The sequence below is a fragment of the Bombus vosnesenskii genome, unplaced genomic scaffold, assembly GCF_011952255.1.
Source record: "Bombus vosnesenskii isolate JDL3184/JDL3185 unplaced genomic scaffold, Bvos_JDL3184-5_v1.1 scf7180000013319, whole genome shotgun sequence".
In the NCBI taxonomy this organism is placed as follows: domain Eukaryota; kingdom Metazoa; phylum Arthropoda; class Insecta; order Hymenoptera; family Apidae; genus Bombus; species Bombus vosnesenskii.
In genome coordinates this window covers 215,558-228,181 of record NW_022882964.1, presented here as the reverse complement: position 1 = coordinate 228,181, position 12,624 = coordinate 215,558, and the positions used below count along the sequence as shown (strand labels likewise).

The 12,624-nt window shown below is 28.7% G+C and overlaps 1 protein-coding gene across 4 annotated transcripts; it reads left to right on the top strand.

The window, feature by feature from the left end:
- The first annotated feature begins 2,305 nt into the window (after nucleotides 1-2,305).
- Nucleotides 2,306-7,518, top strand: LOC117235651 (centromere protein I-like). Of its 4 annotated transcripts, none has more exons than XR_004493711.1 (15): nucleotides 2,306-2,722; nucleotides 3,617-3,742; nucleotides 3,819-3,968; nucleotides 4,069-4,157; nucleotides 4,309-4,439; nucleotides 4,509-4,689; nucleotides 4,758-4,870; nucleotides 4,940-5,094; nucleotides 5,168-5,368; nucleotides 5,714-5,820; nucleotides 5,998-6,189; nucleotides 6,290-6,414; nucleotides 6,481-6,598; nucleotides 6,994-7,129; nucleotides 7,282-7,518. XR_004493711.1 is itself a non-coding variant. In XM_033497887.1 (15 exons), the coding sequence occupies exons 1-15, from the start codon at nucleotides 2,671-2,673 to the stop codon at nucleotides 7,348-7,350; spliced, it is 1,980 nt and encodes a 659-aa protein (XP_033353778.1). In that variant the 3' UTR covers nucleotides 7,351-7,518. The 4 variants fall into 4 exon arrangements, 3 of the variants coding, with proteins under 3 accessions (XP_033353779.1, XP_033353778.1, XP_033353780.1); XM_033497887.1 differs by having other exon boundaries at nucleotides 2,671-2,722; nucleotides 6,959-7,129; XM_033497888.1 differs by lacking the exon at nucleotides 3,819-3,968 and having other exon boundaries at nucleotides 2,307-2,722; nucleotides 6,959-7,129.
- The last annotated feature ends 5,106 nt before the right edge of the window (nucleotides 7,519-12,624 follow it).

Sequence of the window (12,624 nt, the reverse complement as noted above, 5' to 3'; positions counted from 1 at the left end):
TGGAAACGAATAAGAAAATAAGTATATACGTATATACACACACACACACACACACACACACACACACACACACACACACACACACACACACACACGTAGGTACATGTGCATAAGTAATAGCCGCAAAGATATAAAGATAGAGCACGGGCAGTCATACGTTATGTTTATATAGTACAGCGTAAGTGGACGCGATGTGGGAAAAGAAAGAGAACGCTGGCACAGAGGCGCCTTCTGTCCTTGTCTAATTAGGCATTTATTGGAAATTTTTGGATTTTATTGGAAATTTTTTATTTCCTAACCCCAATCTAGTGCTGCACCATGCGGCCAAGCGCTGAAATCAACTAAAGTTAGCATACACAAGAACCTATAAAATCAGGGGCCTACCCTCTTTAGTTGCACACTAGCATAGACAACATAGAACCAACCGTCAATCATTAATTTACTATGTAAGAAAATACTAAAAGCGAATTCAAGATAGTCACGTTTACAGTATGTTCTGTAGATTCGGAAATATCGAATTCACGTAGTTCTAATCCTACGTTCGTCCATGTTGACGGTTGTACAAAGAATGCTCGAAAAAAACATGTCTATGTTAAATTGCAACCAAACAGGGCTGATCCTTAATTTTATAGGTTCTCGTATATGCTAACTTTAGTTAACCTCATGGTTGACCGCTTGGTCGCACGGTGCAGCACCTGTACTGTAAAACAACTGGAACTACGGACGTGAGCATTCTCGTTTTCTCTTCGGTTTGGTTAAAATATAGCGATAATAATCTTTACTTAGTTGTAAGATGGTAACATTATTGCCTTTTCTTACTACTATTTAGTTGGTTTCTCCTTCCTAAAGTTAAGAGTTGCATCTTCGAATTCGACGCATTGAAAGCTACCAAATTGCAATAAAATCAGAAAAATCAATAATGTTATTTCCATTAACACGAAGTTCAGCCGTATTTTTACTTACCTTCGTACGTAATAATATTATTAGTAGATTATCGCATTAATTCGTGCCGCTGGGGACAGATGACTCTGAAACGGATGTTGCTTTAATTCATGCTGTAGCCGTTAGGTTTTAGAGGTTGAACATTTTGTTATTTGCACAGTCAACAGGTGTCGCTCATGCGCATAGAAAAAGCTGATAAAAATCGAGCCGAATATCGAACGCAATAAAATATTTCTCCGAAATGGTTTCATCATTTAATATGCAAAAGAGTGCAGCTGAAGCTTATCAATTGATTCTGGGCATTTATAGTGAAGCCGCTCTTTCGGAAAGAACGTGCAGAAAATGGATGCAACGTTTCAAACAAGGTGATATTGAAACTCAAGACAAGAAACGCTCAGGGCTGCCGAAAAAATTTGACGATGAGGAACTGTAGGAGTTATTGGATGGAAATCCGGGACAAGACGCTTAAAAAATTGTCAGTAGTCCTCGGAGTCGGCATATCGACCGTGTCGAGACGGCTACATGACCCAGGGAAAATCTACAAGAAAGGAAAATGGGATGCCTTGTTGATTGTCAGAAAGCTGAAAGTTGAATGAATCGCTTGGCATTTGCATTTCCTTGCTTCCTAAGCATAGGGGGAAGTAACTGGGAACGAAAACTGGATCTACTACGGAAACCCGAAACAGAGGAAATCGTGGGTGGACCCCGAACAATTTCCAACATCGACACCAAAACGGAATATCCATGGAAAAAAGATACTGCTATGCATTTGGTGAGACATGGAAGGCGTGGTGTATCATGAATTTCTAAATCCCAGTGAAACGGTTAATGCTACAATTTGCATACAATTGCATACAATAATGCTACAAGACACGCATTTTGCCAATCTCTCGAGGAACTTTGAAAATGAATCGATGATTGGATCACCTCAAAAGAGAAGCCCTTCTATCGACAAGGGATCCAGCTTTTATCAAAAAGATGGCAAAGTATAGTCGAAATTGCAATTGCAATTACTTTGATTGATATCCGATTGTAACATAATATGAAAATAATAAATATTTCAAGTAAAAAAGCGGCATAAATTAACGCAACCCCTTCGTAATTACTTAAAAAAAAAAAAAAAAAAAAAAAAAATGATCATATGTGCGAAAGTTCTCTGATAGCATGAATTAATAATTAAGTTTTATGATAATATTAACTAGTATGTCAAGTTTCATATATACGGACATAATTGCAATGTACTTGTATTTTCGATCAATCGATTCCATCGGAGATCAATAGCTATTCCAAACTGTTCATCACTGGTCCGAGAACAACCAGAACGCTGAGAACATGATCTGAATAATAAACCAGAATAATGAGCGTGAACACTGAGCGCTCTCGCTTCCTCTCTGATACAAGCCATAAACTCTATGACTTATGACAATATATAGTGTTTGTTTAGAATTTTAAGCGGTTAGAATGAATTTTTCATTATCAATAGCATTATATTTTTTACCTTAAATATTACTTATAGGGATAACCATTGTTTGATACAAAAATAGGTTAGGAACATACGGAAAGGAAATATTTTAAATTGTTATGATATTTAGGTTATGATGTACAACAATATCGTTAAAAATACCGGTAATGATTTAGTTAAAAAGTGAGCTTTTAAACACGATTGAACGTTTAAAAATGTTTATTTCTTTTTGTTACAAATAATTTGTTGTTATACAATATAAAAAAATGACAGATGAAGAAAGGGATACCTTTTTAAAGTTTTTACGAGATTTGAAAGGTACGTAACTAAAAATACAATAAGCATTAAAAAGTATTCAAACAGTAGTATGATTTACGTTTCAATATATAAAAGCATAGTGGCGCTAGTACTTACAGTTATAGTGTATTTGGAATTATTCATTAGGATGTGTCCATGTTTTCTAAGAATCTAAAGACAACAAATAACAGCTATAGAACCTTTATTATGGTAACGTATTCATACCAAGCAGAAAAGTATTTGAACATGTAATTTGTCATTTCCTTTGCTCTAAGAAAACTAAACATAAATAAATGAATTTCGGTATGTTTTAAATGATTTTGAAAGGAAATGAAAATGAAAATTTAATATCTGTCCATTACTGAGAAACTTGAGAAAAAGGGAAATTATACAAAGAGAAAATATAGATCATTTAATAAGAAGTAAATCAACAACTCGGCTCATAATTAAAGAGTTCAATAATAATGAGAATATTGCGATTAAACCGCCATCCTAACATCAGAAGAAATTAACACCAAGAGAAGAGAAATCAGTTCTTTGCGATATAGAAAAAAATTATTTTTTACCTGCATCATGGTGTCATTGGTATTAATTATTACTACAAAATTGAAGAAAAAAGCGCATGTATAATTATGTCAGCAAACTTTATGGAAGAACAATATTATGTAATGACGATATTGCAATGCAATATTGTATTGTAATTTTTGAACGATGAATTGCTTTTCTATCATCCTGTTTGAATACTTTTATTATTGACTGTATATATGTACATATATACCATAGTTATTTTCCCTTACAAATATATATTACTAATATATATTAGATTGATATAATATGCAAATAGTAATGCATGATAAAATGTTTTCAATTTTAAATCTTCCAATAAGTGCATTTTTTCTGTCCTTTCTTTTGTAGTAAAAAAGAAAGATTATTCTACATTTGAAGAATCACTCGGTATATTACAAAATTATGCCGCGACTAAAGGGTTGATAGATGAAGATATCGATTTGTTAGCAGATATTATTATAAATACTGAATTAGGTGAGCATACAGACCGTTATAAGAAACAAACAGTTACATTCTATTGAAAACATAAAGGAAAAAATATGTTTGCCAGGTGCTACTAAATTAGTATCCTTAGCAAAGTGTTTAGTTCCAAGGCACGAGATACCTGAACGCACAGTCAAGTCCCTTATTTCTTGGTGCCTAGCATCTATAAATGAACTGCCTATTACTGTATCCACTATTATTATACAATGGACAGTTGGTAATATTTTCTTTCTTTTTTTTAATCGTATAATAATATGACGGAACAAAATATATATAAGATAAAAATTTAAATTGTATGTGTGTTTGCGTGCTTTCAGGCATATTGGACTATCAACTAATAGATAAAAAAGTTATAAATATATATTATAGCGTCTTCTTCTATATGATGTTGAAAAAGGAAAGACTGGTAAGTGTGTATACATTCTGTTTACCAATACTGCGTATGTAAATTTATAAAAGAACTTGTATTTACAATAAAAAATTTTAATAACGATCATAATATAAGTCATATTGCGTAGTTACATTATTTAAATATTTTCTTACTATTACCATTGTAGGAAAGACATATAGCACGTATCATTTATGTATTAACAAAACCAGAAGATGTAACTCGCAGAGATGTATCTAGATTACTAAATCTTCATCAGAAATATTCGAAACCTCGTAAACATATTATTGTCTTATTGTCGTAAGTAATTGCGATTTGAGTTGGTTCATTTAACGAATGTAATATTAATTTGCATAAGATTTATTTTAGATTATTCAAATCTTACAAACCGGAATTAGTTCCTGAAAAAATTCAATCTATAAACACAGAAAGTGTATGGAAACCGATACCTGAAATTTTGCGATTAATGCTTCAAGATGCGAAAAGTCGTTTAGAGAGTCAACAAACACAGGACTTACATTCAGAGTGTTTTAACTGGAATGTATTTGAGGTAAGTATTTGATAATTATAAAATTTATATAAACGTTGAATATTCATATATTTCTTTAACTTTAATAGTTTATGAAAACAAAGAAGGCTGTAGCACCTCTGTTACCACCTGTAGGATATTTTCAAATTGGCTCCAATATTTTCAAAGAAAAGGATACAAAATCTATCTTTGAGATTTCTAGGTAAATAAATAACATTATTGCTTTATTACGTTTATTGATTGATATTCGTTACATAGTAAGCTATTACAGTACAGAAGAATTGGGAAAATTGCACTTAAGTGTAGAATTACCGTGTAATGCCATATCACTTTTGTCTAATATTGCTGGGTATCACCTTCTTACATTTGCTGATTTCCACTATCAGAGTAGATTCTCTTATAATCTCTACAATACTTTAGTAAGAGGTACACCTATAATATAATCTGTAATATAATAAATGTTTCTAGAAAGATAAATTTAATGTTTCTTTCATTTCAGCATTTATTTTGGAAAATGAAAAATTTTCTACAGAAGAAATTAACAAATTACTTGATATAACTATAGAATTTTCACAATATATGCAACAAGATATACTTGTCGTTAATCGTTTCCTTGATGAGTATCTGTATTTTAATACGGGAGAATATCAATCAAAGTTACTAGTTTTATTGCAATGGATGACGTCGGTGTCTATTAGCGGTATATTTTCATTTATATTTATTAAGGGACTGCGTACAAAAAGTTAATTCTCTAGAAATATTTTTATTCAAACGATCTTCGTAGAATATTTCTTCTTATTGATAGACTTTTGATTGATTGATTGATTGATTGATTGATTGATTTATTGGTATCATATTGGCTTGAAAAGATATGGATAAGCAGAGTTTCTATGGTCAATTTTTATAAAGATTTAGTTATCTATCCTAAAAACCAATTGCTTCTTGTTTCTATCAAGCGATTTAGTTCAGAATTTCGTTTACTTAGTGCTGTATTATATATTTCTGTACTTAGCGTAATTATTTTATAAAAATAAAATATATTCAGATTTACAGGAAAAGATATTAGTTCATGTACAAAATATGTTTTACGAATCAACCTTAAGTATGAAGTGTGAAATTATCAGAACATTGAAAATGTTGATCACAAATTTGGTATGTTAAACATATTATTTTACTACCTTATTTAACTTACAGTTGGCTTTCCTATTGCATAAATTACTTTTGTTGAAACTATTTAGATATCAAAAATAACATAAAAATAAGAGTAACATAATTATTAATAAAGCAATAGTAGTCAACTGACAATTTTACAATGCCATTTTTTTGTAGTTTGTTAGTCAAGCATTTGAAGAATGCAGTCATAAAACACCTGCACCATTTCTAGGGCAAGGTGCAGTGGATAATTTAGAAGAGGCCATTCCTATTCTCACAAAAACCACAAAAACCCTTATCGTGTCTGGTTTAAACATACATTCGTACGATATTTTATTACTCTCAGAAGCATTATCATTTTATGAGGAGGTATATGATGAAGATAAATAATAATATCTTCGTATAATTAATATAGATAGTAATGAAAATATTAATAACTCAGTGCCGTACTTTTACTGAAAATGTTTAGATTTGTATATTGGAAAATCGAAGTACCATAATGTCGTTTACATTAGCACCTCCTGCAGTAATTTATGGAGGTTTTATTACGAAGCATTGTGCGATTTTGTCAAAAGTATGCAAATTGCTATTGAGGTATGCATCCTATAAACTTTGTTTACGTTTATAAATTAGCCTTTCAATTTCAATATCTGCTCACAGGTATCGTAATAGGTGTTTACAATTAAAAAATCGTAAGATACAAAAGTTATATAAGAAAAAGTTTAATACTATATCTATCTATGCTCAAGACATTGTTGAAGCATTATGGTATGACGAGGTATGTAAATATGACACTGAAATCAGTTAATGAATAATCTAATCATCAAATGTTAATATTCTGTAATGAATTTCTACATTAAATTGTGCTGTTAGGCTCCACTAATTTGAAAACATGTATTTTTTATTATATTGCCGTTATGAATCGAAATTAAAAATTCGGATAAAATATTAATAAAATCCCATCGGGATGGAATTAAATTAGAAGGTTGTCAATTAATTAATTATAATTAATATAATATAAGAATATTATGTTTAAAATATCTTTTCTGTATTAAATTTTCACCATCAGAAAATAATTCTTCTTTTCCTAATTTTGGCATTTAGGAATTATATTTTTTGCTAAATTTATATTTTTCAGCCATTTAAAAAACGCAGTAATATGTACTTTTTAAGAAATGTTCCAACGAGAGCGATGGAAGATTTAAAACATTGCAATCTAAATTGCCTTTTAAATATTAGTAACCATTATGCCATCTTACCTTACAAATGTATATTGAACAAAACAGGACTGAGTATTAACACAAGAGAGGTAAGAAATAACGCGCAGTTATTTTTAATCTTTTTGTCTATTAGTTTTTTAAATAATATTGACGTATCTAATAGAGTAGAATTACTTTTTAACATTTAATGATAACTTCTAAATGATAAAAAGTTATTCCAGCGATGATAATATTTTTACAGGCTGCTATGAGCGTAGCATTGTATTATTATCCAACCATAAGTGAATTTCTTGATATATTTCAAAATTAACTGTAATAATAAATTTAGATATTAAAAGGTATGTACATTATTTCCGAAGAAATTTAAGATACTCTTGAGATGTAATAAATGTTTTTAACTGTACGTTTTATACATTAAAACAATAATTTATAAAGTTTGTAATAATAAGTACGTGTGAAATAAGTTGATTTAAATTAATCATTGCCTTTTATTTCTTTGATTTTTACATAAAAATTTTCATGTACAGTTCATTCAACAGTCTTTAATACATATCTACCTAATGAAAAGTTACATATAAATTATCATGGATGCCTTGGGCTCATACTTTAGAAACTATATCATTTTTTTTTACATATCTTTTAATTTATCTTACTTATTTTATGCATTAATATTTAGTGTACACATTGCAGTTGATGGAAAATTACTCATGTTTACATGAAAATAGTAGCTTGACAATGCATATATGCAGAAAATCTCTTTGAAAGTGAGCGTGAACATCTCTTAAATTTAAAATCTATATAATGCTCTATTAAAAGTATTCTAAATACATATTCTAGAAGAGGCCATGCTATCGATGCAACATCATTCTAAATACTAAATATACTTTATAACTACCATACTTTAAAACAATACATGTACGTATTACTAATACTATTGATAGTGCGTTAAAGAATTGATAGGGTACCATTTTGATACATGTTATTCATCAATATTTCGAGTAAGTTTCAAGAACAGAACAAAAATATTTATATATAAAAAAAGAAACTCGTTATAACTGAACTATGTATATATTTATCTACTGCGGATTGATTTTCACAAAATCACATTCATTATTGCTTTAGAATTCAATCGTACCGTGCAAAGGAATGAATAAAGAATGTAAATGTATAATACTAGTCACTATGTTGAATTCAAAGAAAGATTTACTATAAATATCAGTATATACGATGTATTACTATTATTTAATTGATACAATATATACCATATTAGCATATTTTTCTACGTTTTCTTTTTCTTCGCTATAAACTGATACAGCTACGTACATGATAGTACATCATCATGTCAATAATAACGATTGAAGACAATGACAACATCAAGAACTTAGTGCTTCTATAACGATTATAATATGTTATAAAATTGTCTCCAGTTTTAATGAATCAATCAAAACTGTGAAACTTTGCTTAATATCATAACATTTGTACCATCTAAACATGTCTCACGTTAAGCTGCAAATGAAGTATTTTCAAAGATCGATATAACAACCAGATACATATTCATACATCTAGTTATTTATACCTATAAAAATAATGATTATATATGGTGACGCATTACGCTAGAAAATTATATTTTGCTATGGACACATTCAGAGATGTTATAACTACGAGTACATATAAGAATTAACAGAGAATGTTCACCTCTACCAAAATTTTTAATAGATTCTTTCTTTTTCATGATAACATACAATTTGATTTGCAAATATCTTGAAAAGATATTACATGTTTTCATTAATTACTGTACAAGCACTTTACTAAGAATAGCATAGTTAAATTTCATCAATCTTGAGCAATGTATCCATGTTACCTATACTATTTTAAATTGTAACATGTTTTTATGGACTGTCTTTGGTGTAAATATATTCTCAGACTAGAAAATAATAGTATCAAGAGGCCTGGAATGCGAAAACAGTAATGTACATTAAATTTAGTAGATTTGGTAAAAGTGCACATCATTTTTCATGATATTAGCGCGATCAGAAACTTTGCTTCTATATGTAGCGATTATAGTATGTCAATTATAATTAATTTGTTCAAATCAGATAGTATGAGCAGCATAAAATAATGTTTGGATATTAAAAGTATCAGTAGAAATAGAAATATTTATAACAATGTTTAATACTTATGCTGCTTAAACTACTTTGGATGTAAAGCCTGATATATTCTTATAAAGATAGAGAATAAATTAAAATTATTATTAAAAAAAAAAAATGTATCGTAAACATATGATGTTATACTAGTAAACAATAACAATTAATATTTTATTGTCGTGAATTTGAAAAAATCATTAAAACAGTTGCGTTTGTTCGGATGAGAGTACTGAAATAGCATTTAGTTATAGTCTGTGATTGGCAGTCACTCGGTTGTAATAAAGAATGATTCATTTTAGAAACTAACTTTAAATTACATGTAATACTAATAACATCACTGCAGTTCCATGTTGACATTAAGTTGAATTTGAATATAACTTCATCGGCAAACACTTTCTAAATATGCTTTAGGAAACATTAGCTAAATATACGAAGTTCAAAAGAATGTAAAACATAATAATGGCAATAATTACGATACAACAATTTTCTTTGTGGCATTAATAATCTTATTCAGAAAAGAATAAAATACCAGCAGATATAATTGAAAAAATAAGTATAAAGAATGGTTTTATTTATTTTAAGTATTCCAAATAAGATAGTTTACTACTCGAAAATTATATGATTCCTATATAAATTCCTTCAATGTAAATACTTCTGTACTCTATGCATACAATAATACATGAGAGAAAGTTTCGGACAATAATTTACTGCATTGAATATTATTACTATATTTAGATCTCATGCTGCAGTATATATAGGATAAGATATATCATTCCAGAAATAGAGATATGTAGAATAAGATATTTCATTCCAGAAATTCGCTATACAAGTTTGTGTGCAATGATTGTATAGATATTAGATTCCACTAAACTTTTCTTTTTTTATAACAAATACTGCTTTAGAAAAAAGCATTGCCATTAGATTTCCTTAAACAATTTCTCTAGGTTCCAATATAAAATTTATGGAACAATGCCAGAAACCTTTACATTTAGATTGTTAAACTAGTAGAAACTATTATTAAATTAAGAAACAAATATTTTTACGTATCAAATAACTTTTCTAAAAGGTTTTGTATCCATAAATCGCATTTTTATAGTTTTACAATAAACGAGAAAATGTGTTCTACGTAACATAAATTAAATATACTGCCTTTTTTCATATTAGTGTTATTATTACATTACTCAAGGTAAAGAAAGTTTTATTACCGTCTTATTTTCATTCCAGCATTAATTATAACTTTAAAATGCATTTTTTTAATTATGATTGTTTATAACCATGAAATATCAAGATTTTTTAATTGATGTTAGTTAAAGGACATAACATGGAGGACTTCAAATAAAAACTAAAGAATGATATTATTTTATAATAAAAAAGAATTGTATTTATAAATGCTAAATGAAAGTTTTTGAAAATTTTGTTCAAATAACATTCCTATAAAACGCTTGAAATTCATAATACTTCGTATTAAATTTTAATGCACATCTAAAATAATTACAAAAGTATATAATGTTTCCACATATTGTATATTTTCTAACTATGAAAGAAAGAAAGACATGAATAGTATATATGCATTGGCTTCAACAAAGTTATAAATTACACAGCGGTTCTGACATTATTGCCATTCTTAAAATAAAAATTCTTCATCCGTATGATAATATTTAATACATATGGTAATCAATGTAAAATTAAGGTGCTCCAGTAAGTGCCTAATGTCATATATATTTTAATTAAATTCGAGCTCTTAATTTTTGTATTTTGGATATACTACGGGCAGTGACTATAGCATCTTTGTAAAAGAACTTGTTTCGCATATAGTTAATATTAAATCATTGGAGATTATGAGAATTCAATTAAGCTTAGTGTACAAATAGCATTATGTATGGCACAAGGTACAGATCAATATTCATTATAGTATTGAAATTGTATTGCCAATGTTTTTCTTCGTTCACACGTACTTATGATACGAAAAGGGATCATTGAGAATGTATATAATTAGTAACAGGTGTAAGGTATGCATGTTGTTTTATAATATTCAGAAAGTATACAACTAATTGCATATTAGTATATCTGGATAACTTGATTTATTTACACTATGTCTTATTTAAAGTCCATGCGCCTACTTTTAAATGATAGTAATGTCGTTAGAGAATGTTTTTGTTTCCGTTAAAGTACATCATACAATTATAACAAATTTTGTATGTTATCTATTCCCAGCTTTTATTACCAAACAGAATTTGAAAATAGCCTTATGTCAGTCAAGCTTCTCGTATTTAAGATGTATTAGACTCGAATTGTTGAATATTTTGTAAAACATAACGTTTATCATTCCTCGAACTATGATATATGACAATAACTAATTAAAATTAAATGATAACGACATAATTCAAATACGCTTATCGTCATGAGGATACTGCAAGTGATAAATAAATAAATGAACAAGATCTTACATGTTGGTAATAGATATTAGAAATGATAAGTAATATGTTATCGTAATCTATTCTATTCTTTAAATTTTTGTTGCGATTCTCAAAAGGTAAAATGAGACACGTCACTGATGCTACGATGTTTTGTTTCACTTTTCAAATACGTTCCATAACAACCAAAAAAGGGGGGGGATTGACAAGTTATTTTAAACTAATATTCAGGCTTGGGACTAATCTGTATATTGATGTAAGCATAAATAATGAAGCCCAATCTTAAAACACCGCAATCAGGCCTGTGTAATTTTGATACAATTAATAGAAGATGATAATCACATAGCGTTTTTTTTTTTCTTTGTTGCAATTGTTAACTGCGTTAACAGCCCATAGCCATTTAGAATAAGAACGTTTAACCATACAAACGCTTAAAACAAATTTTTCCCGTACTGCAGCTTTTTCAACTTATTTAACAGGAAACCAAATAAGTTTCCATTAAAAGACTTTTAAAATCAAATTAAATTAGATCAACTCTCTGTTATTTACTAACAAAAATGTCATTTATATAGAAATACCTTCAAATGTAGTATAATATGTCATTGTAGTAGAAAAGTAAATTGTGATACTAAACAAAATTTTTAGCTTCTTAGATGTCCTTTGATCACTTTATCTCAAATTTTAGACATCCATCTTTGGCACAATGTATTAATTAAGCAGAAATAGATTATATATATATAAGTAGAAAAAAGAACAATAAAACAGCAAAAATGTATACACTTTCCATCGCTACAAAAATTCAGTACATAATCTGTCATTATATAATGAAGAACTAAATAAACATGAATCGATTCATTATTTAAACTATAGAGGAGCACGGTTACAAACAAGTTCTTTTTCGAATTCTAATTACTTAAATGTAGTAAATTCTATCAGAAGAACAAAAATGAAAGGAAAAGATGGAAAACAGAAAAGATTGAACAAGTGTTGAGATATTGTTTGCTAAACACAATGAGTATGCATACA

What these genes read in the sequence shown, in the direction of transcription:
- LOC117235651 (XM_033497887.1), top strand. Translation starts at nt 2,671, where the DNA reads ATGACAGATGAAGAAAGGGATACCTTTTTAAAGTTTTTACGAGATTTG. An exon ending in CTACAATACTTTAGTAAGAG is followed by an intron (nt 5,095 to 5,167) that starts GTACACCTATAA and finishes CTTTCATTTCAG; the next exon opens with CATTTATTTTGGAAAATGAA. An exon ending in GTATGCAAATTGCTATTGAG is followed by an intron (nt 6,415 to 6,480) that starts GTATGCATCCTA and finishes ATCTGCTCACAG; the next exon opens with GTATCGTAATAGGTGTTTAC.